The 25688-nt window shown below is 36.9% G+C and overlaps 1 protein-coding gene across 6 annotated transcripts in view; it reads left to right on the top strand.

The window, feature by feature from the left end:
• The window catches only part of SH3KBP1 (SH3 domain containing kinase binding protein 1), a 204131-nt gene that overhangs the window by 91565 nt on the left and 86878 nt on the right, over positions 1-25688 (top strand). For 3 of the 6 annotated variants that reach the window (XR_013775716.1, XM_079316942.1, XM_079316944.1), the window contains exons 4-6: positions 12218-12324; positions 20058-20181; positions 25272-25346. Coding sequence is in view for 5 of the 6 variants with exons in the window: in XM_079316942.1 (XP_079173068.1) it covers positions 12218-12324; positions 20058-20181; positions 25272-25346 (306 nt within the window). In the remaining variant the exon portion in view is untranslated. Of the gene's footprint in view, positions 1-12217; positions 12325-20057; positions 20182-20501; positions 20713-25271; positions 25347-25688 lie in introns of those variants that run through there. The other 3 variants (XM_079316945.1, XM_079316943.1, XM_079316946.1) reach the window with 2 other exon arrangements.

Below are 25688 nucleotides of genomic sequence, written 5' to 3'. Positions count from 1 at the left end.
TAGGGACTGGGAATTCCACCACCCAGGTCTGTATTGAAGATGCCAAAGAATAAGAATACTGAGACTTGTTACAACAAAACTTTTGCAACCTGAAACAAACATGACAGTGTATTCTGTGTGGGTTTCTGCACTGAAGACACATTGCATTTAAAGTACCAGAAACAGAATAAGATGTGAAGTAATTATTCTGACTCAAAAGGGGTCATTGATATACTCCCTCTTTAAGAAAAAGGCAGATACATTGGTGAATATTTTATCATTTATGTGTATCTCTGTGCTAACTGAAGTGAAAACTGAAGAAGTGAGGGCTCAGAAGTGGCTGCCAATAATGTGCACTGTAAAAGTACCAAGAGACTGCAGAGTCACTCTCTGCTTGTCTGCAAGCAAATGTGTCACCATAAATCACTAAGTTCTGTACTGCAGTGGTGGTCTGCAGTTAGATGGACTCTCTGTCTTCCTCTCTTTCCACACACAAATTTGGCTTTGTTCACTAAGCCATGTGGAGTTCAGAGGTCTTTTACATGCATACATATCCATTGCAAATTGATTTACAAGAGCATGTTTACACTCAGAGTGAAGGCCAAGTGGTCATCAGATTTGCTGCCATTCCAGCTCCGGGTTAAACTTCATCTGTTGGGAAAGGGTGTGAAACTGTGCTGTGTTTGCTTTAGCCTGTTGCTACAGGGTCATCATCCTACCTTAGGATGTTTTTTAAGTATAAATACTTTCTTTGTCTTTACAAAAGGTTGTTTAAATTGCAGTTTTGGTAAGGGCTTCATCTCTCTTACTGGGTTGTAAGATACTGAACAACTGTGAACACCACAAAATAAAACAAGTGAAGTGGTCTAAGAGCACTTTTTACTCCAAAAAAAAAAAAAAAAAGTTAAGTAATAAGTTACTTAAAGGGCTGTTTCTGTAAATAAAAAAGTATGAATCATCTCAGACACAACTATGTTATTAGATATTTTGCTTGCCTTCATCATGTCTTCAAAGGCAAAATGTAGTGAATTACACAAAGCCATAAAATATTTATATCCATCTTTCCTTACAGCATAAAGATATCAAGTATCTTTTGTGAGGTGCTTGATTTGAGATCTGCTTTTGTTATTTTTTCCTTTTAGATGTTGCTAGATGATTAAACAAAGCTTTCTATATTACTGGATTTCATTATTGGCTGGATTTCAATAATGCAAGCAGCACACACTTTATGAGAACAGCCAGTATTTGTATTAGTTCCCAGGTGTTGGCTTTTGTGGACATATTTAGACTGATATTAGTAGATGACTTAATATTTACAGATGACTGTATCAGGATATGGTGTAGCTCATTGTAGCTCTGTAAGCAAACATGCTGCTGCTATTTACAACATACAAAATGATTCTAACCCTGAGGACAGATATGAGCATTAGCCTGGAAATGGAAGTTGTCTGTGGCTGCAGCTGTGCTGTGGGAATGCAGCTGAGTGCAAGGCATGGCAGAAAAAGTCAATTGAAGTTCCTTGATCATTCAAGGGCTGCCAATGGAAGCTGCAAACTTCACCTGTTCCCCTTCTCCAAACAGCACCATAGATTAATCAGAAAAAGCTGGTTAAGTCTTTGATCTTTTTAAAGCAAGATTTTAGTGGATATTTGTACCCAAAGTAACAATGAACAGCACATGATAAAAGGGCTGTAAAAAGTGTTTTTCCCATAGTACTGCTGGAGTCATTGACTGCTGTCTTACCTGTTGGCATGTCATATTTCAGTTGCTTTTCTACAGGGACTTCCCTGTTTCCCTTTATGTCATGAAGCTTCCTTGAGTAAGGCTGTTTCTGGTATTGTAGCTTCAACATCTGAAGAGGGGTCTGGTGACACCAGAGGGTGTATTTGGGCCTCCAGACAAGAGTGAGCACCATATTGAGACATGACAGTGCTTCCAGTGGCTAATGGAGCAATGATAAAGTTTGACTATTGTGTTTTGTGTAATAAATGTGAAAGTCTTTAAAGTAATGAATGATCAGTGGGCTGAGATTGCAGCAAGGTTTTTAGAAAAGCTTAAATGTGCATAGTGCTTAAATGAAAACCATTTCTAAATCTTCTTTCAAATTGATGGACTAGAATTGTAGGCTGATTATGCATATGGGTGACCATATACATAGCTGGAAAATAAGGTTAAACCTATGGGTGTTGTTATCCTCCTGTCTTAACTTGTATATTGAATAATATTACTATAGAACAGGAAATATGTTACTGGAAAATATGTAGTAGTTGTAAACCCTGTGGATAATAAAGCACTAGGAGTATATTACAAAAAAAAAGTATGCATTTATTTTTTCATACCTTAATAGTGGCTGCTTTTAGTTATGGAGAATTACAGGAGAATGTTTTCTTGTACTGACATTTTTAAGCACTGTGATTGATACATTTATCCTTCAAACTCACATAATTTCCTGCCCTGATAAATGTAATGTATCTGCAAAACACATCCAAGCATCCTTGTTGTTCTAAATTGGTTTATTTCATTATTATAAAGACAAAAATGCATTCCTGCAGGATTTAAGGGGCTTTATTTTTTTTTTAGACAGGAAGACAATAGTTAAGGAAGTGATGAGAAAATAACTGGGCCAATATATTGTTGTATATTTGTGTTGTATATTTGTGAAAAAGTGCTTGAGTTGAGCACATTAGACCCATTATTGGGCCACTTTGGATCGGTATCTTTTCTTGAGGTAGTAAGATGCTCCATGGTTTTGGTTTTCCAGTTGTGCTGGATTCATGCTATTGGTTTAGCATTAGTGATTGCAGTCAAGGAAATCCCTTACACTCAGGGCTATAAACATCTGAATGTTCTTAGGAGCAGAGGAGTTTGAGGTATAAAGCCTGCTTTCCATGAGAACTAAAGCTACAAGGCAGTGGTGATGGAACTGACTGTTGTACCTTTTGGCATTTTTGGTTAAACACTCTCTTGATAAACTGCAACTTTTTGAATGTGTTGCATTCTTTTGAAAAAAGTAGGTTTTTCAAAAGAGTGTGATTTGTTTGTGGCATCTTTTGAAAATGACACTATTTTAAAAAACTAAATTGCTGGCAGCCTTTGCCATAAGCCATCACTCTTAATATTTCATTAGTTTAGTAAAAATGAATGCTTATAAATGTCACAGAGACTTGTTTAACTGATGAGAACAACTAAAAATATATGGGAAAATTTCTGTGGCATTCAGTTTCTCAGGACCAAAAAACTAGAGATGCTGCAGAGCTGGCTAGATGCAGGTATTGCTAAACTCTGCCTCCTCTTCTTTCTCCAGCCTTGCCTGAGGTGACTTTTTCTCTCCCTGCACTGTATATGTAGGCTGGCTTGCCAAAATAGCCTTTTGTTTATTTTTTTCCATTTGTTGCTCAGTATTGGAAGATAATGATGCAGATCTGATTTGCTTGATACAGAAATATTTCTCCTCCACTTGTGGAGGGAACTATCCTGTGCCAATGTCAATTTTTGAAGTAGTGGAACAAAGAATATTAATTTTCACTTTCATTACCAAGATACCTTTCAGGAAATTTACCTTCTGCTCAGCCATCACATAGCTAATGGTGCCTGGGGTGGTAGAGGGCCAGCAGCAGCAAGAATAATTGATTTATTTCAGTTTATCATAGTTGTTCATTGCTGTTCTGAGCATGTATTCCTGGGTTCTTGTGCAGCCCTCAAATGCTAAACTATAGCATAACATGCCCTTTAAGACAGCAGGCTAGTTTGGATTATAGCATTTTCATGATGGTAGCTGAGAAATAATAACAAATCTTAACACGAGGAGTGCAGCTGAGGCTCCTCCTGGGGCTTTTTGCTCTTAGCAGAGCTGAAGGACAGGTGGTTGTGTAACCCTGCCTGCTGAGCTGGAGCGTGTCAGCAGCCCAGGCAGGAGTCCTGCCAAAGCTCTGCTCTCCACAAGGCTTTGAAATGTCATGGCTTAATTGCCATGGGAGACACATGGCTGAGTGCTCCTGCCCCAGCAGTCTCTGTGTGTGTGTGTGTGTGTGTGTGTTGCAGAACCAGACCCTTAGCTCCAGACTGGGTGAGACATTTTCCCAGTTTAGCTTCCTAGTGTTAGCTTCCCAAAGTTTAGGATTTGTCTGGGATTATATTTCAAGGCAAATTTAATGTAGTTTCCTAGGCTTTAGGAACACTGCTGAACTGGAAAGTGAACTGTCTGTTGTTTGTGGATGTGTTACTAATTTTTGTTTAATTTTGTTGCCTTTAATGGCGAAATGAACAGATTGTACAGATGTTCTAGAGGATAACAAAATTCTGGATTAAAAATCCTAGATGCCAAGTATGAAATAGAGTTTTGGTTTTTGTTAAGAGTTGTTGATTTATTGCATGTGTTTATTTTGTAATAGCTCTCATGAGTGTATTTTCTGCAAAGCAGAAAACTCAGTGCTGTATTTTTTGCATCTTTTCAGCATTTCTTGACACATTTGTTTAATGTATATTGTTACCTGTTGGAGTGAAAATAAAATGTTGACAATGGTGATGTTTTTCTCCTTCTAAGAGAGACTTACTTGAAACTGATGTAACAGAGGTCAGAGTAAGACATGCAATGTAATGTCATTACAGAGAGATTGAAAATTTGTTGAAAGGCATAGATACTCTGGTATCTTAAAATAATGTAGTACAGTTGTTAGCAGTCTTTAAGAAAAAGTCATACTTTTTAAAGGTGTTTGTGAATTTTATTCTTTAGTTAAGTTGGCCAGAAGTCAGCTTCAAGATAGCAAGCTGCTGGTATAAAGCTAATGCTTTTGAAGATTAGGAATCCATTTGGTTTAATCTAAGTGCTTTTGTTATAGTGAGGAGAACATAACAAAAACTGAATATGGATAGGGGTTTTGCAATTTAGAGCTATTTTATTTCATTTACTGTATGTTTGAAGTGCTGAGGTGCACAGGCAGTTTAAGCTATGTGACTTTTGTGGTGGAACATACAGGAAGTGGCAAAGATGCAACAGTAACTCATTTTGCTTTTGGTATATTCAGATGTTTCCTCTAGAGATGAATGCAAAAAAGCAGTGAAGACCCAAGTAGTGGACCACTATCTCAAAATGTAGCTAAGGGGATAAATTTTTTGGGATTGTCCCATGATAACATGGTGCAATGAGAATGAAAAGAGAAAAGGGTTTCTTGGGCCATTTGCAAATCTTGTTGCATTTCTGTTCTTGCATTTTTAAACTTGGTCTGTCACCAAAGAATATTTCAGGTTTATATATTCTTTCTTGTTCTTTACAAAAGCTAATTTATTGCTACATATATCTATTGTCTGCAGTATTTCTTAAAGCTCCTTGTACAGTCATTTCATAAGAAATTTATGCTAACTAGTGTAACAAACATATTGTGTAATGTTTCCTCCCAAGTCTTCTGAATGTGAGAAAAGAAACCAAATGTAGAGATAAGTGGAAGACCTTGTGTTGGATAATGGGTCCCCTCCTGTCCCCAGGTGTGAGTTACACAGGGGACAGTGGGGAGCCCCAGTGCCAGGCAGTGGGACCTAGTGCAGGTGGCAGTAAACAAAGTCCCAAAGGTGCAGGTGACCAGGGGAAGCCACCAGCTGAAATGTGCCTTGGCTTGCCCAGCTGTACAGTGAGGACAGAAACATTTCCTGCTCCTTGGAATGCACTGCTTGTGACAGGCAGTACAGGGAGCAACAAACTGGTATTGTTGAGAATGGGCAAGAGAATGTGTAATCTGGGAAAAGCTGTTGGCTGCTGTAAAAGCACTCCTTGCTGCCACTAAATATTTTTTCCCTTTTCTCTTTTCATCTCTGGAAACAGGTTGGAAGCTGACTATTCTTGTCCAGTACTTACCAGGACTGTGTAACTGCTCTTAAAGTACCCTTTAAAAAGCCTGTTTGAAACCCTGTCACTAAGTTCAAATTTTTATCTTGTAGTGGATTGTTTCACCAGTAATGCTAATCCAAAATAATTATTTACATGATGAAGTTTAGGAGGTACAGGTACTAGAATTAGTAGATTTGATAAACAATCACATTTTCTGAATGTGGTTGAGTTTAATATGTAGTTTAACATTGTATTTTACACTTTCTTTCTTAAAAGATGGATTACAAAGTATGTAGCTTGTATGCAAAGACCTAAGGTTCCTGTTAGAATTTGGAGTTGCTTTGTCTAATTTGCTGGTGGTGATTTAACTGCATTCTTGATTAAGTTTCTATTCCATTTATGTGCATTTTAAATCTTTCAGATCACGAAAGAAAAAATATTTGGCAGTGTGTGGTTAAACTGTGGAAGTGTCTTTTGAGTTTATTTACAGTTATTTATCTAATGTTTCCTTCTGCTTTGGGTTAGGCTTAAGTGATGATCTCAGCCTCACTAGTATTGCAGTTGTGCCTGTCTCACACACAAGCCTGGCTCCAGCTGTGGCATATGGAATTAAATTCTTAGTTAATTTATGATTTTCTCCTAAAAGCTTTTGACCACTGGTACTACGTTTTTGCTGTAAGTTGCTTCAGTTAATTACTGCTGTTATGCAAAATAATTATACCCATTAAAAGGCCTGATTACTGCTGCATGTTCTTAACAAAAGAATAAATTATTTGGACAATGAGGCTTGCTGTTATTCTGACAGTGCCTATGCATTAAAATGTTATGGCATTAAAAAAACAAAAAGGTGTCTTCCAGGCTTTCAGGTTCCTCACAGACAAATCTTGGCCATAAAATCCAGAGCAGCAGCCAGATGGCTGAAACTTGGAAGTGTTGTTGTGGAGTCTAACAAGAGAGAACACTCCTGGGTAACAGTGGAACATTTACACACTCAGGGTAGTACATTGCTAGCAGTGATGCCATACTGAATTGTGGCTTAACTGTGCTTAATGGAGTCCTGCAGTCTCTGTGATTTAGCTGCACATGTCAAAGCAGGACAATTCCCAGCTCATCTGCCTGTAGAAAAAACACAGCAGCTTTACATAACACGTTTAGAGAGTACTGGAAGCACCTCAGATATTCTGTCTCCCCTGAGCTCCTTCAGTTTATCTTTCTCTTCTCTGGTATATTATTGTCACAAATTCAAGCCAGACCAAAAAAACCAAACTGAACAGCACCCTCCCACAAACACATCTTCACCCTCAATATATATTTCCCCACCCAACATTCCCTCCCATCTTAGTTCTGTTTTCTGCTAGATAGGGAAGAGACCTCAGCAGGTTTTCTTTGTCATCCATCCAAAGCCATTCACCTTTTAACAGCATGTGGGTGATGAGAGAATTGGAATTGACATGTCAAATACCATGTCAGAATTACACTGCCAAAGCCCTCCAGGAAAAGAAGGAAATTAGAACTTGACCATTCTGGTGCCTTCTAAAATCAGATTTGTATTTTTGCTAGTGGGTGGGTAAAAGAGGATGGACACCTTGTGTTGTGGGAGATAGTGACGGAGTCCACATTAGAATTGACATGACTTAAGACTTTATCTGAAGTCTTATAATTTGATCTTCAATACACTTAAAGCAATTTAAAAAGTTAACATTTTTAATGCTGTTTGCTCTTAATTAGGTAGTTTTCTCAAAAGTATCTAACTTTTGGAAAGAAATTTGCAGTCCTAACTTTTTTCTTAAAATGTGTATTTTAATACACATGTTGGCAGTTGTAATGGATAACCCATATTTTGCTTCTCCTTATTGGTGGAAAGGAATTGGTTAAAACAAAGGGGGAAAACTCATTTTAGAGTGTTCCCCTTTAAATTGTCTTAAGCCAAGACAAAAATTCAATTATTTAAAAACCCAAAAAGGTGATAAAGTAACCACCAAGGCTGGCTGTGCAAAGCAGCTATACCATTAAAATATATACACCTATATGTGTATAAGTCATCTTTAGTTATGCAATAGTTGCCTTTGGTCTTTTTGCCTATTAAATTTAGAACTGGTTTGTAGCTGAATCATATCACAGCTCAGCTTGTCTAGGAGACACTGAACTGAACCAGTTTCCCCCAGTTACAGATATAGCTTTAAAGATGGAGGAATTGAAAGTCAAACTGAGACTGGTGGGCAAATTTTCCATGTGCAGGAAAATCTGAAATAGGAGACAGGAAATTTCTTCAACTTGTCATTTTTTTCCTAATAGAGTGGCAGAATAGGCTACAAAGACATTGGCATCAGTGAAAATTAGACTCTACAGAAACCACCATAAATCACTTACATAGGCACATGTTTATATAAAATGTCTGTTTCATTACAGTGGTTTTAAGTTTGGTTTTTCTTTTTTAAAAAGGTAGTTTGGATTTGAGAATTCCAGTTAACTTTGAAATAGTTTACTTTCTATTTTGCTGCTGCTGCAGCTAATCATGAGCTGTCAGTTTGTGACCTTTCCTAGGTCTGATGGCAGCAGGTGAGTGCCAGTGTGTTTTTTTTGTGTAGCATTGCCTCAGCTTTTGATGCCCCTTAAAAAGGTAAGCATTGAACACCAACATGTTGTCATTGCTCCTTTTTTTGTCTTTGTTGCTAATGCCAGAGGAGCATTTAAATGTATGGAAATTATGCTCTCTCTTGCATTTTGCAGCTGGAGGAAACCCCTTTGTAGTCTCCTGCTGCCTGAGGCAAAAATGCCATTTTAGGGATCTGAACAAACAAATTATATTTGTGCCCTCAAAGACTTATTTGTTTGCTTATTTGTTTCAAACTTCTAAATACAAATTATTTCCTTTTCCCATTTAACTTTAGACCTTTTAAAGTTAGCCTGTTCTAGCCACATCAGTAGAATAAGGGCTGCACACTCTCATGTTCTTCTCAAGTGCACCAAGCATTAGCATCCACATAGGGACCATCAGCCCCTTCTGCTTAAAACCAAAGATATTCACTCCTGGGTCTGTTGTCTTGCATTAGATCAGAGAGAACAACTAATTGGTACACAGAATCTGTAAAGAAATAGCTATATAAAAATAGCTATAATAGCTGTATAGAAATAGCTGGCTACCTACCCCTCACTTAGGTATTTCTTTAGATAAAAATTTGGAAGGAGAGGGGAGAGCAGTGAGACAACCATGAGAGTAATGGCAGTAAATGTAGACTTTCACTAGATTTTGTATACAGTAATAATGTAAGCTAATGGGTTGGTAGGGGGAAGGATTCATACAGATGTATTATTAACATCCAGAATTGTGTTTATTTTTTACTCTTAGGAATATTCTCCAAGACTCACATGATATTCATTATTGAATAGGATGACAGCTGCAATCTGTCATAGCCAGCCTCTCCTGCAAAAGAAAGAAGCCCTTAATACAGAGAGTATTTCTTACATTTAAGTTTTTTGGAATGCAGCTGTGTAAAGTTGTCAGTTTAGGACCATTTTAGTTTAGATGGTGAAGAATGAGCAGGCATCTGTAGGTAGAAAAAAGAGCCAATTTCAGTGAGTTTGGTTGCACTGCATTAAGGCATTAATTTTAACATTCAAAAAGCTGCCACTCATGCAGGATTGCAGTGGCTGTGAAAAATATTGTCAGAAAGCTAAAATCAGTGGATTCCTTTCTGCCTTCTTTCTTTAACTTCAATTAATAGATTAGAAAAAAAAAATCTGTAACTTTTTTGTCACTATTCACTCTAGAGTAGGATTATCAAGAGACATTGTAGAACAAAAAAAGAGACTCACCATAAAATCTACTTCTGTAATTTAATTTCAGATTAAGACCATGTTTAGAAAGTGTTTACACTTTCAACTTTGCTGTATTTTGAATGTGTTTAAAAGTTAAGAGAAATAGCTTAAGAGAGTACTTTTACTTGTGTGGAGTGCCTGTATATATTTGTGTGGATACATGCATATAAATTATAGCATGAAATAGCATGGTTTATACAATGCACACCTTCTAGAGAAGAGAGAATAGTCAGAGAATTCTGTGTTTTGAATAAATTCTCTCTTCTTAGCTTCTGCTCCACTGCATAATTCCAAAACAGTCATTATTCCTATCAACAAGTTGTACTTCAACTAGCAGAGGTTAGCAGCCAGCTTAGCAACTTAATTTAGGGAAGCTTTCTCATCTCAATTATAATTACTATTAAGCCAGCAGATCTGGCAAGCAAACCTCTGGAACAGAGTATTTTCACTTATCTCTCTTAAAACTCTGAAGGAAGAAGTGTCAAGTAAGGGGTCTTACTCAAAGCTATGGACTCACAGCCTGGATATCCAAGCTAGAAGAGAAATATTGCTGTTAACATAATGTCCAGTGTCTGGCTGATTATCCAAATAAACTTTTCTTAACCTTACTGACCCAACTGCAATGGTTGTCTTCTATCTTCTTCAACCTAACATTATTGCACCTTACAAATACGTGTGTGTACGCACATACATACACATATATAGATCTGTATGGGTGTACAAATGTGAGCTCCTGCCTGGTGCAGCAAGAGTGTTTCTGTGACTGTCCCACCTCCCTGGGGCCTTGGCATAATGGGTGTGTAGCTCTTCAAGTGGAACTGGACCATGGGGATGATGGTTCATTGCCATGGAAATGTCACCAAGGTGATGTCAGCCTATGCCCTGTGTCCAAACTGCTACCAACAGAACCCACTTCTTTATGGTCTCTGCAGTCTCCCTGGGGCTAGGGTTGAAGGTGTGGATGGAAAAGTTCTTACCCTAGTACAACCCTCAGATTTTTGTCCATTACTGATTTCTCAGGTAGGCAGCTGTAAAGTTGATGACAGCAGGCTAAGGACAATCAGGAGATTGATTCTTCAGGGCCTTGGGACAGATGCTTAAGGGATCAGGAGCACAAGCAGTATTCTTCTCTATCCTTCCAGTCACAGGGAATGAGGACACATGAGCCAGCAGATCAATGTCTTGCTCTGAGCCCTTCCCTGCAAGAAGGACTTTGAGGTGCTGGAGCATGTCCAGAGAAAGGAGCAGAGCTGGTCAAGGGTCTGGAGCACAAGTCCAGTGAGGAGCAGCTGAGGGACCTGGGCTTGATTAGCTTGGAGAAAAGGAGTCAGAGGAGGGACTTCAACACTCACTATAGTCACCTGAAAGGTGTTTGTAGTGAGGTAGGAGCTGTGCTCTTGTCCTAGGTGACAAGTGACAGGATGAGAGAAAATGGCCTGAAGTTGTGCCAAGGGACATTTAGATTGGATATTAGGAAAATTTCTTCACAGAAAGTGTTGTCAAGCACTGGAGCAGGTTGCCCAGGGAAGTGATCACCATTCCTGGTGGTATTTTGAAGACATGTAGATGTGGAGTTTAGGGATGTGGTTTAGTGGTGGACTTGGGAGTGCTGCATTAACAGTTGAACTAAACAGTCTTAGAGGTCTTTCCCAACCTAAGCAATTCTATGATTCTGTGAAAAAAATATAAAGAATGGTTAATGAGTTATGTGTACACCTGTGAAAGAATTGTGGACAAAAAAGTACAGCTGAGAGCTTATTTCCTTAAAAGCTTTGGATCCCTTCCCCAGCCCTCCAGTTTCTGGATTTGCCTACACCACATGTATAGAGCATTAGCCTAGAAGAGAAACTGTAGTGAATACACCTGGAAAGATCCTTTGGGTGAAGTTTGTCCATGCTGTTATTAGGAAGCCAAATTAGTTAAATTTTGGCTCTTTTTGTAAGTTAAATCTAGGTAGATAGACTAAGTGTTGCTGTTGGAGTCTCTCTGAATTCTTCAGAAAAAAATTGGAGTGCAGAGATTGAATTAAAGCCTTTGGATGGATTGAAATATATTAAGCCACTCACACAAAGTAGAGGTCTAAGTTTAATTTTACAATAAGTAAGGAAGTAAATTTTAGAATGAGCTTTAAGTGAGTAAAACATTTCAGATGCCAGAGTAGAAGTACAAGTTCTAGTGAAGGTTGAAAAACACAGTCTTAGATACCAATGTTTTCAGTGGAGGCTCCAGGAACATAGTTTTAGGCACAATAAAACTATAGTAAGAATATTGCTTACATTTTTCAGCCAGAACAAGATAGACCATATGTGTAGTTTATACATAAGCTGGGTGTTAAATTAGAATTCTAATAGGTTAAGGAGTGGAGGTTTGTGTTTCAGCTTGTTGGAAAGTTTCTGTATAAGAACATGTTTTGGGGAGAGCTTCACTCTTTGTCTTTTGCTTTAGCTTTTGGAATTTTTCCACACATTGCAAACATTCAGATTCTGATAACAATACTCAAATAATAATTTTTCATCTTTAATACTTTCCTCTGGCTTGTGTTTGGCATGGAATTTTGTTTCCATTTTACGATTTTCCCATTTCCTTCATTTCCCTCAGGAGAGAGAAACAGAAGAAGGAGATGTCAGGTGGCTTTCAGTTATATGCCTCAAAATGAAGATGAATTGGAATTAAAAGTTGGCGACATCATTGAAGTTGTGGGAGAGGTGAGCACATCTTTAATTCAATATACATACATGCATTTCTGACTTGTCTTGTGCATGCTCAGCTCCTCAGTACATAATTTAAACCAGACATTTTTCTTCTCTGCTATACTGACCTGTCTGGTTTGGGTTACTGTTGGGGATTTGGGGATGTTGGTTTTTTCTTATGGATTTTGTGACTTTTTTTCCTCTGTAGCATTTCTGCTGATTTTATATCAGTTGTTGTTTCAGAGTTCTGTTCAGGGAAAGAGCTCTAAGTTTGTGTTACAGAGCTCTCGAATTTACATCTCTGAAGAACCAAAGATTATAGCAGAAGAAACTTTTCACAGTTTTAGTAAGCCAGCCACAGGGAAAAACTACCTTTGCAAAGTTAAACACATTTAAGAAATTTACTTTAATCTCTACTGGAGTTTCTCTCTTGTCACCTTTGGCAACAAATTTTAAGGATTTCATTTTTGGTCTTAATCAGTTTAAAAAACCCCTAAAACTAAATAACCCCCTCTCCCCAACAAAATATTTAGAGACTCAAGATGCACTTATTTTGGTTAGAACTGGATGTGGAAAATTAATTACATGAAATGGGAACAAATTGTGCAAGCTTGGACAGAGAGACAGAAATTTTCTTTGCATGGGTGACTCTGGCTGCAGGATCAAGAAATAATGTTTGCTCCCAATACCTTCAGTGCTCCACTAGGATTTTACAAATATCATCCGAAGCTTAATAGCATGAGGACCAAAGTCAAAATGATAACATGCATCCTTTAAGTAGAATGCATTTAAACTCATTTATTCTTATTTACTTAGCTTTAAAAAGAAGAGCTTAGTCTGCTGAGGCAGCCCATATAATGTGTGTTTCAGTTTGTATCATTTATTTGTAGGATATTTTTTCTCTGCCATGACTCAGCAGTTAGTAATTCAACATTGATTTTCTGGTCAAGGATATATAGTTAATTTACTTTTTCCTGAATCTGTCACCCAAGCAATCAGTTCAAAAATAATATAAATTCTGCTGTGATCTACATGGCATCCAGCATTTTCTTATAAGAGATTAAATTCTCACATCTGAATGTAAGAAGCTTAGTGATCACTGGTTTTGCTCTAACCTAGCTGTGCATGCCAGCTCTGCACATCATTCTTCCCCTGGAATCAGACCTGATGTGTCACTTATTCTGTCTGTGAGCAGTTTTGTAATGAGGGAATTTAAGGTTATGAGAGCACATTTTTGTTATATTGTAAACTCCATATTATAATGTGTTTCATGACATCATATGAACTGTTGTGATTGGGCAACTTGAGGTATATTTGACCCTCACATACAAATACTACTTTGAAGTTTGAAGTCTGTGTCTTTTAAGAGTAAATTGATGGAATAAAACCTTTTCCTAGTATCCAGCCAACAAATTTACTCTCCTGAATGAATTATTTGATTAAATAATTTAGATTACACACTAGGCATCTCTTATGGAATGTATGTCTTGTCTTTTTTTTTTAAATTTTAAAAACTTAATTATAAATGCCTTATTTATTAATATCCAAAAGAGACTGAAAATGTCTGCATTAAAATTGAAAAATGTAGAACTATAAAAGTGAAACATTCCATGTACTTGCATGTGTGTGCTTATAGTTAAGGGCATGTTTTTTGAGACCCACTTGGATTGCTCTTTTGGATGAAAGTAGATTAGCTAGTAGAGCAGGGAAAATAGGAAATTTTAAAAAAAAAACTCTCAGTGCTTCAGGAACTATTGTTGTGGGACCTTCATTTTCCATTATGTTTGATACCAAGCTGTTGATGCTGAACACTTGTTTAATTTCCTCTTCTGCTCTTGCCATAATTAAAAAAAAAAAATAGAGCAGGATTTTTCTTTTGAAATAGGAACTTGATTTGATGCAGAAAGTTGCACCAATGGATGTGCTGATTTAATTGTTAACCTTTCTGCTTTTAGGTAATGCCACGTAAAGACTCATTGCATTGAAATAGAATTCATAGTGGTTTTGTTATTATACAATGCTTCTTATTTCAAATGATGAATATTTGGTGTGAGTGACTTATTGCTTAAAAATATGTCTTCCTCAGTGGTGAAAGTTGAGGGATTTTTTTTGCAGGGGGCAAAATCATGCTGTGTTCTGCAAACTTCCCTCCAAAGAATGAGAAAAAGCCTTTCCACATAGGCAACATTTGAGATAATTCCTGTAAAATACAGGTTTTATTTATCATTACTCAGGATTAAAAACTGGATATCTTCCACATTGTTTAGAGCAGTTCAGTAACTGGAACATTAATGGTAATTCACTTTCTATTTCCAGTTGCTCTTTTATCCCATCTCTTTATTCATTAATAGGTCTCAGATTCCCACAGATAGTATTTTATTGTATCTTCCTAAGAAAGTTGTATTAGTTGAATTCATTGGTTTAATTAACTTGGATTAATATTTGAAAATCTCCATGGATTTCTGTTTAGTTGAAAATAAATCAAATTCCTAAGTTACAGCAAACTAAAACAGGTATTATTTAGGCCAAAATACTGTCTGTATTGTACTTATAGAGCAAAAAAAACCCCAACATGTTAAGATGTTGCTTCTGGTTGAACAACTCATTAAAATTTCCTGTTGAAAAGAAAAGCTGATTTCATTCTTAAATAAATGTGTTCTGCCCCTCCTCAGTCTGTTCAAAATCACTGCCCCCAGCACAGGGTTGACAGAAGGGAGCAAAAGTCTCAGCTGCCTCCAGCAGTGTCCAAGAGTGTTTCCCCAGATTCCCAGTGAAAATAGGTTACACTGACACCACAGGGGATGTGCTGAGATGAGGATGTCTTCCCTTCTCCCACCTCTGGGTACATAACAGCATCCAAAGCTGCCCAGATCCTTCTTCCTGGTGCCAGCAGATGGGATAAGGTATCTTGGAAAGGTTTTTATGTCTATAGTAATGGTAGGTTAAATGGGAAATTCCAGTTGTTGCAGAAGTGATTGGGGGCTGTAGAGTGGATTGAAACCACAGCAAGTGTGAGTTTTGAACTTGTGATCAGATGGATATCCAGAGAGGTTGTATGTGTTCAGAATTCACAGTGCCTTCCTGTTTGTCCTAGTTAGAAATTAATTATAATAAGATGAAATGTTCAACACAATAGGTAAAATGCTTGTCATTAAAATAGGTTTTCATAACTGCAGGGACACTGATACCCATGAGAAATTAATTATCAGACTTAAATTAAAAGTACATTTAAAACTAACAAGAGAAGCATTTTCTTCATTGTTTATGTTCACGTTTATTGTGTGATTGATACCTTTTTACTTGTCATTTTCCTACCTCATTAGCTCTAACTCTAATTACACCTGATCCAAAATACAACTGTAACTAATTGTCTTATTAAATGCAGATATCTGAATTCCAATTATGTTTCACCCTTACACTTTCATGGCATGCCAGATAATTAACCCATAGCATGAGGGTAAGGACATTTGGCATGTCATTCAAGAGTTCTGAGGCTGCTTGCATTTGGGAATACTCTCTCACTGTGCTGCTATACACCTTTTGGGCTCCTCCTGCTGAGAAATCAGCTTTTTGCCAATGTGTAGTGCATGGAGCTAAGCCCACAAGTCTTTGACTGAGACTTTCTGTAATACCACTGAGTTATTCTTTGACTTTAGGTAATGTTGCTGTATATTACATGATCAAATCCTATCAGTGACTTTTGAAATTATAAAAATGCAAACTGAATTTTCACAAACCTGTTGCCTCTTATTTGCAAGATTAGTGGATGTGGTTTTTTTGTTCTTGTCATCAGATAAAGTGGTGCAAACTATGTCCAAGAACATGATAAAATGGGGATTGAGCTGGTTTTTTCTTACAGTGTCTTATTTTGGCATCTATAGAGTTGAAAGGGGAATGAATATTTAAGTGTAATGAGGGAATGGTCTGTGCCACAAACACAGAACTGTATAAATGGCAAGAAAACAGCTGGGAATAATACTGGAGTTTCACATCCCTCAGTTACTTTTCTGTGAAATGCTGTGGCAGATCTTTCAGATTCTCTTCTAACAAGTTGTTCATCAGGATTTCTATGACTACTTCTAATTTGGTTAGTTCATGTGATAGGGGACATTTTTTGGGGAAATGAAGGTGCAAGTACCACTGAGTCCATATAATGTCATCCAAGTTCTACGTGGTCACTTTCGTGTTCCCTCAGTTTCTTATTTAGAAGATGATGTTAAAAAAACCCAACAAAAACCCAAACCACAAAATCAAACAAACAAAAATACCCAAAGCACATTTTTTTACACTTTATTTTAAAGAACCTTGAAGCTGAAAAGATTCCCTTGTACAAAGTACTTGTGCAGTTTTTAATTTTTGCCTTCTGCACCCAAGTTATCAAACAGCTTCCAGGTATATTCTGCTGTATCCCAAGGAATGGCTGACACCTTAGGGGCATGGCTCTCTCTGAATGCACTCCCAGAATAAGCCATCAAGTGGCACTGTAGGCATCATCTTCTCTTGAGGTCTTGTTTCCATAATTTAGTTTCCCATTGGCAGTGGATGTGATTTGTTTATTTTGCCTCTTGAGAATCTATGTTTTTAATTTCCTTTCAACATGTGATTGCTTTTGTCCTTTGAGCTCCATGTTTTATATTAGAATTTATTAACTAAGGGAGTTTTTTTCCTTTGCTTTCTGTGCTCTATTTCTCTCAAAGCAAAAGAAAATCTGTTGACCTTGACCTTCTCTCTCTCTCTCCTGTTGCCTGCCTCTGGCATTGCTTTTATTCCTGGGGCTGTGTTTTAGTTTCAACAGCCCAAAACCACTGTTACAATTCAGGGAGACCTTCTTCCATTTGAAACCTTTCCTGACTCATAGCTTCCTTCATTTGCCTCAGCTAAGCTGAGAGTACTCTGTCAGCCTCATAGGCAAAGCTGCAGGTTGTAGAACATCCTGTGGAACAGACCAATACAGGAATTCATTGGAAACACACTTTAGGTCAGTGATTCCAAAGAGCTGAACATTTTAATCATTTAACAACTTCAGCTTATTAATTATATAGCAAGGTGTAAGCAAGCAGCTGTGGCAGTCCTAGATTTTCTGGCAAGCAGCTGCTGGTAGAATTTCTTTTCCAGCACAGGCACATGCCAAATGAAGCCCTCCTCTTTTCAGATTGTTTGGTTCAGCACGTGAATGCTGGGCATAAATCAGGATGTAAATGTATAAATTCTGAAAGCATTTTGTTTTAATAGCACAGTAACAAATTTTATTGAGCTCGTGCCTCCAGATGGATTACCCCCCATGAATAATGGATTTTCATTTGTAAGGTTATATTGGCTGTGAATTATTGCAACTTTTCAAACCATATGGTAATGGACTGCCCCAGTTCAGGATAACTAAATCCTGGAAATATTTTAGTGTCTTATATTGTATGGATTAATCTCTATCTGGTGTGATTTGAGGCTTAAGGATATGTAGCAGGTAGCTTTAATGTTTAAAATACTTAAAGCTTTTGATACTTTTGATGAAAATTTCCTAATAAATCTTTGAGAGGCCTGATTTGACCTCAATCTGTAATGTCTTGCTAACATGATTCTGCATTTTCCACAAGGAAAATAAACCCCTGGGTTTTGCTTTAGATTTTTTCTTCTGAATTTGTAGCATTATTGAATATGACATGGTATTTTCAGAAAATTTTTCAATCAGCTGAAAAACCTAAAATAAGCTAATAAATTATCTGAGTATATTCATGTGCAGTTTAGATTTAGCTGTACAAAGATCTTTGTGTGTATATATGTATTTCTATACATATGGATAGAGATCTGTAGATCAACATCACATAAAGAATGCTAATGTTAACAGTGAGAAAACTCTGAAATATTACTCTGGAAGAACTAAGCAAGCAAAAATTACTTGAGGAAAAGATGGAACTAAATAATATTGGTCACATTATTTGTCAAGTAATCTCAGCATCTTGGAAAGCAGGGATCTTGGGAACTGTGTAAATCCTCTGATTAATCTGGTCAATCAGCTAATGCAGTTATGGTTTTATATATAGCTCTAATCAATATAGCCACCTTGGAATACTGCATTAGAAAAATTGAAATATTTCATAGCTCTAAGAGTCTTGGATATTTTGAGTGTTTTCTATGTAACAGTATATTTTTATATGGAATATACCATTTATATCAAATCATCTTTAGTGATACAGCTTTTAGAGTCTGAGTACTGGGTGTCATGCAGTTTCAGTTTTCCATATTGCTTTTTATTAGTATGTAGAGAAAAAAGAAAGCAAATATTACCTTTTAGAGACTCTGATACTGTAATGTGAAGATCCTCCACCTCACTGAAGTGATGGAGTGATATGTATGCATTCTACCTTCTGAAGTAGCAGCAAGATAGTAAGAAGAGCAAGATAATTCCCAGAGATGTGCTGGAGCTCACCAGTACTACTGAGGCATTGGAGAAAGGGCAAGTTTTGTCAGGGACACATATTGAAATTAAATAGTCTGAACCACTTTCAAATTAAAGCAAAAGTTCAACTCATGAGATCAAGAAATATGAGATTTTTACTAAAGTGTCTCATGCAGCTATGTTGAAAAAAAAGCATATATTCCTCTATATCTTGAGGAAATATTTGGTTGTATTACTATGAGATTTATTTCCTAAGGACTTAAATTTTTCACAGATAACTGAAAAGGATTTTTTCTGTAATAATTATCTGACTTCATTTAAAGTGTGGGTTGTTTTTATTTTAACAGTAAAGTTAACTTTCTCTTTTCATAACTGGGGGGGAAGTAGGCAGGAAAGAAATGAGTCAAACATTATTGGAGACTGATGTGTCACAGATTTACACTGTCCTCCCCTGTCATATTTTGAGTGAAGGGACAGTGTCTGACAGATGAAAAACATTTCTCTATCAAGGGTGTGTTTAGCTGATGAATATAATCAGTCATTTCTTGCTGTGCTATTATAACCTAAAGGCATTTCTAAGGGCTGTCATTTCACTGCCTGACACCACTATTCAATCTTGGATGGGTTATGGAGGAGAGAGTTTGCAATTTTAAAGTGATATTTTCTGTTGGGTTTCGGCTAGGTAGTGTCCCTCCTCCTGATACATTATTATGTATTTCAGTACCTCTTTGTAAATCTTGAGTCAAATATGCATTAGTACTGTTCTTTGCTCTCCACATGTTTCTGACATTTACACATGAATGATGTAGCAGCATTCTTAATTTTTAAAATACAAAATTTCTGATTTTGATGGGCAAGGCAAGAATGTTCACATTCTATTAAGATATCTAAATTAGATTCTCTGAGTAGCCCTTTGTAGGTATTTTTCTTTCATCATTGATTGCTTATGGAATTCAAACAGAATCTGCAAATCACATCCATTAAGATGGTCTTGAATAGCCACAAAGTGTGCACTGAAAATTTACTGATTGAATGGATATTCATAAAAATTGAAATGTAGAGACACACTGTACTCTCTAGTTGCTCTTTTGTCCTTTTATTTAATGCTCATCTGTGCTTCTGACTGCTGTCAGCACTGCTGACATTTACAGATGGGTTCAAGCATCCCTCTTGTTTTCACTTATGAAGAAAAAAAAGAGAGGTGTTCTGGCTTGGAGCCTATGCCATGTGCTCCTTAACCTGAAATTAATTATTATAAACTGTTCAGAGCTATTACTATTATTTCTTGAATGTATATAATGGTGCTCAGTAAGGTGTTGCTTATGTAAAAACCCCATTTTTTGTCTTGGTGCAGGTGGAAGAGGGCTGGTGGGAAGGTATTCTTAATGGAAAGACTGGCATGTTTCCTTCCAACTTCATAAAGGAGCTCTCTGATTCTGATGATGTTGGAATAGCACAGGAGGAGCAAATGAAGTCAAGTAAGAAAAACTTGTTATTGATGTTCTGTATGTATGTCTGTGTCTCTAGCTCATAACACACTGATATGATAGCACATTCTTATCTCTTGCTTGGAAGTGTTTTTGAATGCCATGTTCTATGATTTACATTATACCTGCAGTGCTACCTGAGTTGCAACATTGTCAGTGCTCTCTGAGCTGTTTAAGACTTGTTGAGCCACAACAAACTGAAGAGAGGTTATGGTGTCTACATTTATAATTAAAAATTGATTGCAAGGGATTTTTTTATCTTTAGGCATGGAAAGTATCCAAACATCTACAAAGTGGCTTATTTAAAATGGAGGGATTAAAGTGCCATGCCTTCTGTAACAACTCCAATAGATGTAAGGATTCATAATTACTGGTGTGGGACATGCAGCACTTTTTCCCTCCAGGTGCTGAGCATGTTTCTATCACCTCCGACACCCACTGCCCCAGCAGCCAAAGGGGAAAAGGCCAGAACTGGGACATGGACTTTGTTCTCTCATTTACAGTGGGCCAGTGCTGCTGCAGGTGAAAAGCATGTTTGGTAACTAAGTTTGCAATAGTATAAGCATGGGAGTGGGTTGTCCTATTTATAACTTCTCATAAAGAATAAACTGAACAAAAAATGTCCTGTTATATGCAATGGAAAGCTGTTGGTCTCCATGGTTTTTTATGTTCTTCAAGCAGATACTACTTTTTTTTTTCCTTAATTCAGTGATCAAATCTGAATCTTCTGAGAAAAAAAATAAGTAAATTCTATTTACATATTTCAAGCAAATTCCACAATACTTGCCAAGATCATCCTGTTTTTAGCACTACAGGTGTTCATTGCTGTGTAGTGTTCTCCTGAGATCTCTGAATAAGCAGAAGTCAAAGGACTACCAAGATCTTTGTAAGCTGATTTCAGCTGAAATTTACCAAAACCTTTATAGTTTACTCTGTCAATAAGATGTAGAAAACTTTAATACGTTCTTCTTTTTTCTCATTTTTCCACTTAAGACAAATTTGTCATCCTTATTCTATACCACAGAAATAAGACCCTGAAAACTCTAACTTCTGCAATGATGAAAATCTGATATATTTTTTGTAATGGGGTACATTTTCTTTAGAATGTGTGCTGGTGACCTAGTCTTGTGGTCAGTGCTGTTCAAGATATTTAAATGTAACATTCCATCAGAGTGGAATGAACATATTTTAAACTTTAAAATTTTAATGTGATGGAGAGGGATGAAAGGGCTTTAAGTGAAGGTGCATGTTTCAGTGAGATTGCAAACTGCTTTCTATAATCTGTATATGCTATCATGAATTATGGTCATTATAAACACAGTGAGTCTGGAAGAACTAATTGTGCAGAGTAATTTCAGCTCTGGAGTCTGTAGTGTTTTGTAGTATGTAAGTGTACAAGGTAGGTGATACTGCTCAGGATGGAATACCCCAATTTTTTCTATATGAATGAATGAATATTCTTTCCCCAGGTTATTTGGTTATATATGCTTAATAATAAGCATCCTAAAAAAATGGCTTTTAATGAAAACATACATTGGAGTGTGCAAAAGCAGCCACAAAGCATTAACTGTGGATGTCCATTATGGCCCATGCTTTGTTCAAAGTTGGGCTTGTGGTCTGTTTCTGACTTCCAGTGGAGCCCAGACCTGTGATGCTTGTCTGGAGAAGACAGCAGTAACACCAATACTGTTCTTGTGTCTTTAAATAAATTGAAGGTGACTGTAGGTGGGAGATGGGTTTCCTACTTTCTTGTATTCAATTTAGTTATTTGAAGGTGCTTTGTGTCTATCTAAGATGAGGAGCTGTTAGATATGCCTTTAAAACAAAAGAGCCCTTTAAACCTCCTGAAAGAGAGACAGTGACTCAATGAATGCTGAGATTGTTATGGGCATTTTAATTTTATTTTGCTTCAAGTAAAACTATCAATGTAAGGATTGCATTCCCTTAAAAGAACTATGGGCAATATGCATCAATTCAATTTTTTCTATGTATGATTTGTGTGAATGATACAGCTGCTGCTTTCTGACACATAGTGCTTATGAGGCTCTGTTCAGGCACACTGAATATATGGATTTGAAAATCTCCATGAGATCACAAAAATATCAAGTTTACACAAGTGACTAGGTATGATAATCTCATTCCATATTTAGTCTGAAAAAATAGTAAAATGCAAAATGAAAAAGTAAACCCTGCAAGATTTGGCCCTCAGGTTAGTAGCACTGGTGAAATGCTCTAGGTTACATCTGAAAAAGATGTGTGTTCATGCCTGTAGATCAGCTCCTTCCTCCATGGATGACAAGATGTGACAGCACCTAAAATCTCCACTGACTCCTTTGTTTTTGTCTGGAAACTTTGAATACATCAGTATCACAGGACTTTGCAAGGTGGAAACCTTGAATATGAATTCTAGATTATCAAGCTGGCACTTGGGTGAGGGGTTGTACCCAGGCATTGAACTCAAACCCTGGACAGCCACTGAGGTTCTGCTCAGTGGCAGATTTACTGTGAGACCTGGGAAAATAGTGCAGGATATGTGGAGAACCATGCAAACACATGAGTATTTTAAGTTAATAATTAAATTTAATGTCTTGGTTAAATTTAATTTTATTTTTAAATCACATTTTACTGACCATCTATAAAGGGAATTTTTGAAGGGCAAATATAATTTTGGTGAACTCAAAGTGAAAGAAATACAGAAGAGAAAAATTATATTACTTGGCTTTTTAGGAATAAAAATATTTCTCTGTCCTTCTGTTACAGTCTACACCAGCTTCAATGGAGAGAAAAATGTTGTCTGATTTTATTGGTTTTATTATGTCCAAGTAAATTTTATGGCAGCTCAGAGTAAACAGCCAGAAGAAATTATCTTGGTTTCCTTTAATGTTCTGCAATAGACTAATCTCAGAAGCTTATTCAGAGCAAAAATTTCCTTTTTTGAAAATGCCTGGAGCTAGTTTTGGAAGTGTCAAATATTTCTGAATTCTGATTGTGGGACTTAACTTGGGAACCTGTCCCTCCCCTCGATGATGAGTGCTCAGCAGGCTGGAAAACAAGATCAAAATATCTGGGGGGTTGTTTGTTTGATTTTCAAATATTTATCCCAGCTGTAAGGTGATTGCCAAATTTCTTGTCTTCAAAGGTGCAGTTTGGAATGTAAGTACAGACAGGATCAGATACTCTTAGAGTAAACAGAGTTCTTTGTTCTTTAAAACATGCTCTTGAATAAAAATATTGCTTTTCTTGGCCCCACTGTTACAGCATGAGCAAGTAGTAGGCATTATCAATTTATTACTATATTGGATACATGGATTATAAGATTATTTTCCATGTTTCTCGGTATTAATTTTTCCCATATTTACAGTATTAATTTTAAGACTATTTTAATACCACTTCTAGTCAATAAAACCTGTTGAGAAGCAAAAAGTTGACATGTAGTAAGAAAAATTCAATTTGAGACCATCACAATTTAACACTGAGGAGGTTATTTCCAAAAGCATTTAGCATGTTCACAGCAGTGACATGACAGCATTGGCTCTTTGTGCCTTGCTGTCTCTGATGTGTGTTCCCTGACTAGCTGGGCCTCATGGTATCTATCAACAGTTTTTAGAACCTGTTAGTGATGACCCAGGAAAAGTCCTGGCTGCTGGAATTAGAACTGATGATAGACTCATCAGCTGATGCTTCACTTAGGCAACCTCCTCTATTTTGAGTTCTTAAAACTTTAGATTTCCATTACTGTCTGTCTCTCTCCACAGTGTCATGAAGCTTAACTTACTCTTCTCTTAGCAGTGGGTTGATGTTTGACTGTTTTAATGGCACTCTTTTAATGGTATCTTGTAAAAAGAAAGTGTAAAGATGGATTTGTAGCATTTTTACTTCCTCATTACATAAAATTAAGGCAATGAAAACATTTTGTTATTAATGAAACTGCAAGAACAAAACAAAGAATTAGCTTTTTATAATATGTAAATAAGTATAGCTTTTCATTGCCTGAAAGTCCAACAGAATGATATACAGGAAAAAAAAAAATCCCACACATTCTTGGTACCAGACTGGGTGTGATTGTGTTGGGACAATTCACATACACTGGCTATTTTGCTATAAAATTTTACCAAATACATCAATTTTTGTGATGGTATACCTAGGGGAGATTGGGAACAAGCTGGCAGTTGTATATTCTTGGGATTGTCTGGGTTTTTAAACTAGACACACAAAACACTTCGACTGCTCATGCCTTTACCTTCACTTGAATTTTGTGTCCTAAATATCAGTGTATGAGCTATCTCACTAGCAGTGAAAAAAAAAAATAGTTGATGGATTTTGTAATAAAAACAACACCTTAAATATCTAAGATGGGAAGTGGGATTTGGTTTTTGTTGTTTTGCTTCTTCCCGCTTAATTTTATAATTTTACTTTTGTTAATATCAGTGCCAAGTTACACCTGATTTTAGCTGAAAAATCAATTTATTCTGGTTTTCATATCCTATCCTTTTTACTAAGGACTGTTTAAGACCAGTTCCCATGTCCAAAATATTTCTAGTAAGTCCTCTTGGAAAGATGCAGTATTTCTGATGCTCACAGGATCCTGGTACATTAAAGAAATGTGAGTATTTCATTCCCTTGTTTGGATGTCAGCTGTGCTTGTTCAAGTGCACTACATCTGCATTAGGAATGTTGAGCCACTGTGAGTACATCATTGCAGAAATAATATTTTTCAGGATTCCCTGGTGCAAGGCTGCATAAAACAGACAAATAATTTTATTTGCAAGTCTCACGACTTGATGGACAACAGACCAAACCTAAGAAGAGTGCATTCTGTTGGACATTTAAATAACAGCTTTAGCAAAATCATGAGATTCTGTTATCTGACATACATGCAGTAAGAATATTTTAACTTCATGTACAATCAGATATGTTTACTAATGTTCTCGTCATTTTGCTAATGAGGCTTTTAAATATCACTGACTGAAAATACAGATTAAAACCTCTTCCTTTCCCTTCTTTTTGCCATCACTCGATCTCTTTACCCCCACCCTGCCCCTTCTCTTCTTTTTGTCTTTCCTTCTCTTGCCTGCTGTCAGGAAAATCTGCCTTTGAAGGGACAATTCTGTACAGAGTGGCACCGGCAAAGATTGACAGCTACAGACGTTATAACAGTGAGTGTGCTTCAAAATCATCAAGCAATAGCTTCAGTCCTCTGAACTGGTTTGGTTTATCTACACCTGTAAATTGTGCCACTGCTACCCACTTATGGCTACTCTCTGTGCACATACCTGTCTGTAAGCTGAAGTCAGTTTGCTGCTGATGAGCTGCCCAGCCTTAATGCAGTGAGAATGCATCTGTTCCTCCCTTGCATGTGTGTGTTCTGTGTCCATACAATGTGTGTGTATGAGCCCACCTCATTGTAAATTGTGAATTACATTGGATGTTTTGGTCTCAGCTATGGATTGAATCTAAGGCCATTTAGTCCCATCACTTGCCACCTGAAACAAGAATAT

This window comes from Erithacus rubecula (assembly GCF_903797595.1).
Source record: "Erithacus rubecula genome assembly, chromosome: 1".
Taxonomy (NCBI): Eukaryota; Metazoa; Chordata; class Aves; order Passeriformes; family Muscicapidae; genus Erithacus; species Erithacus rubecula.
This window is presented reverse-complemented; position numbering and strand designations above follow the sequence as displayed.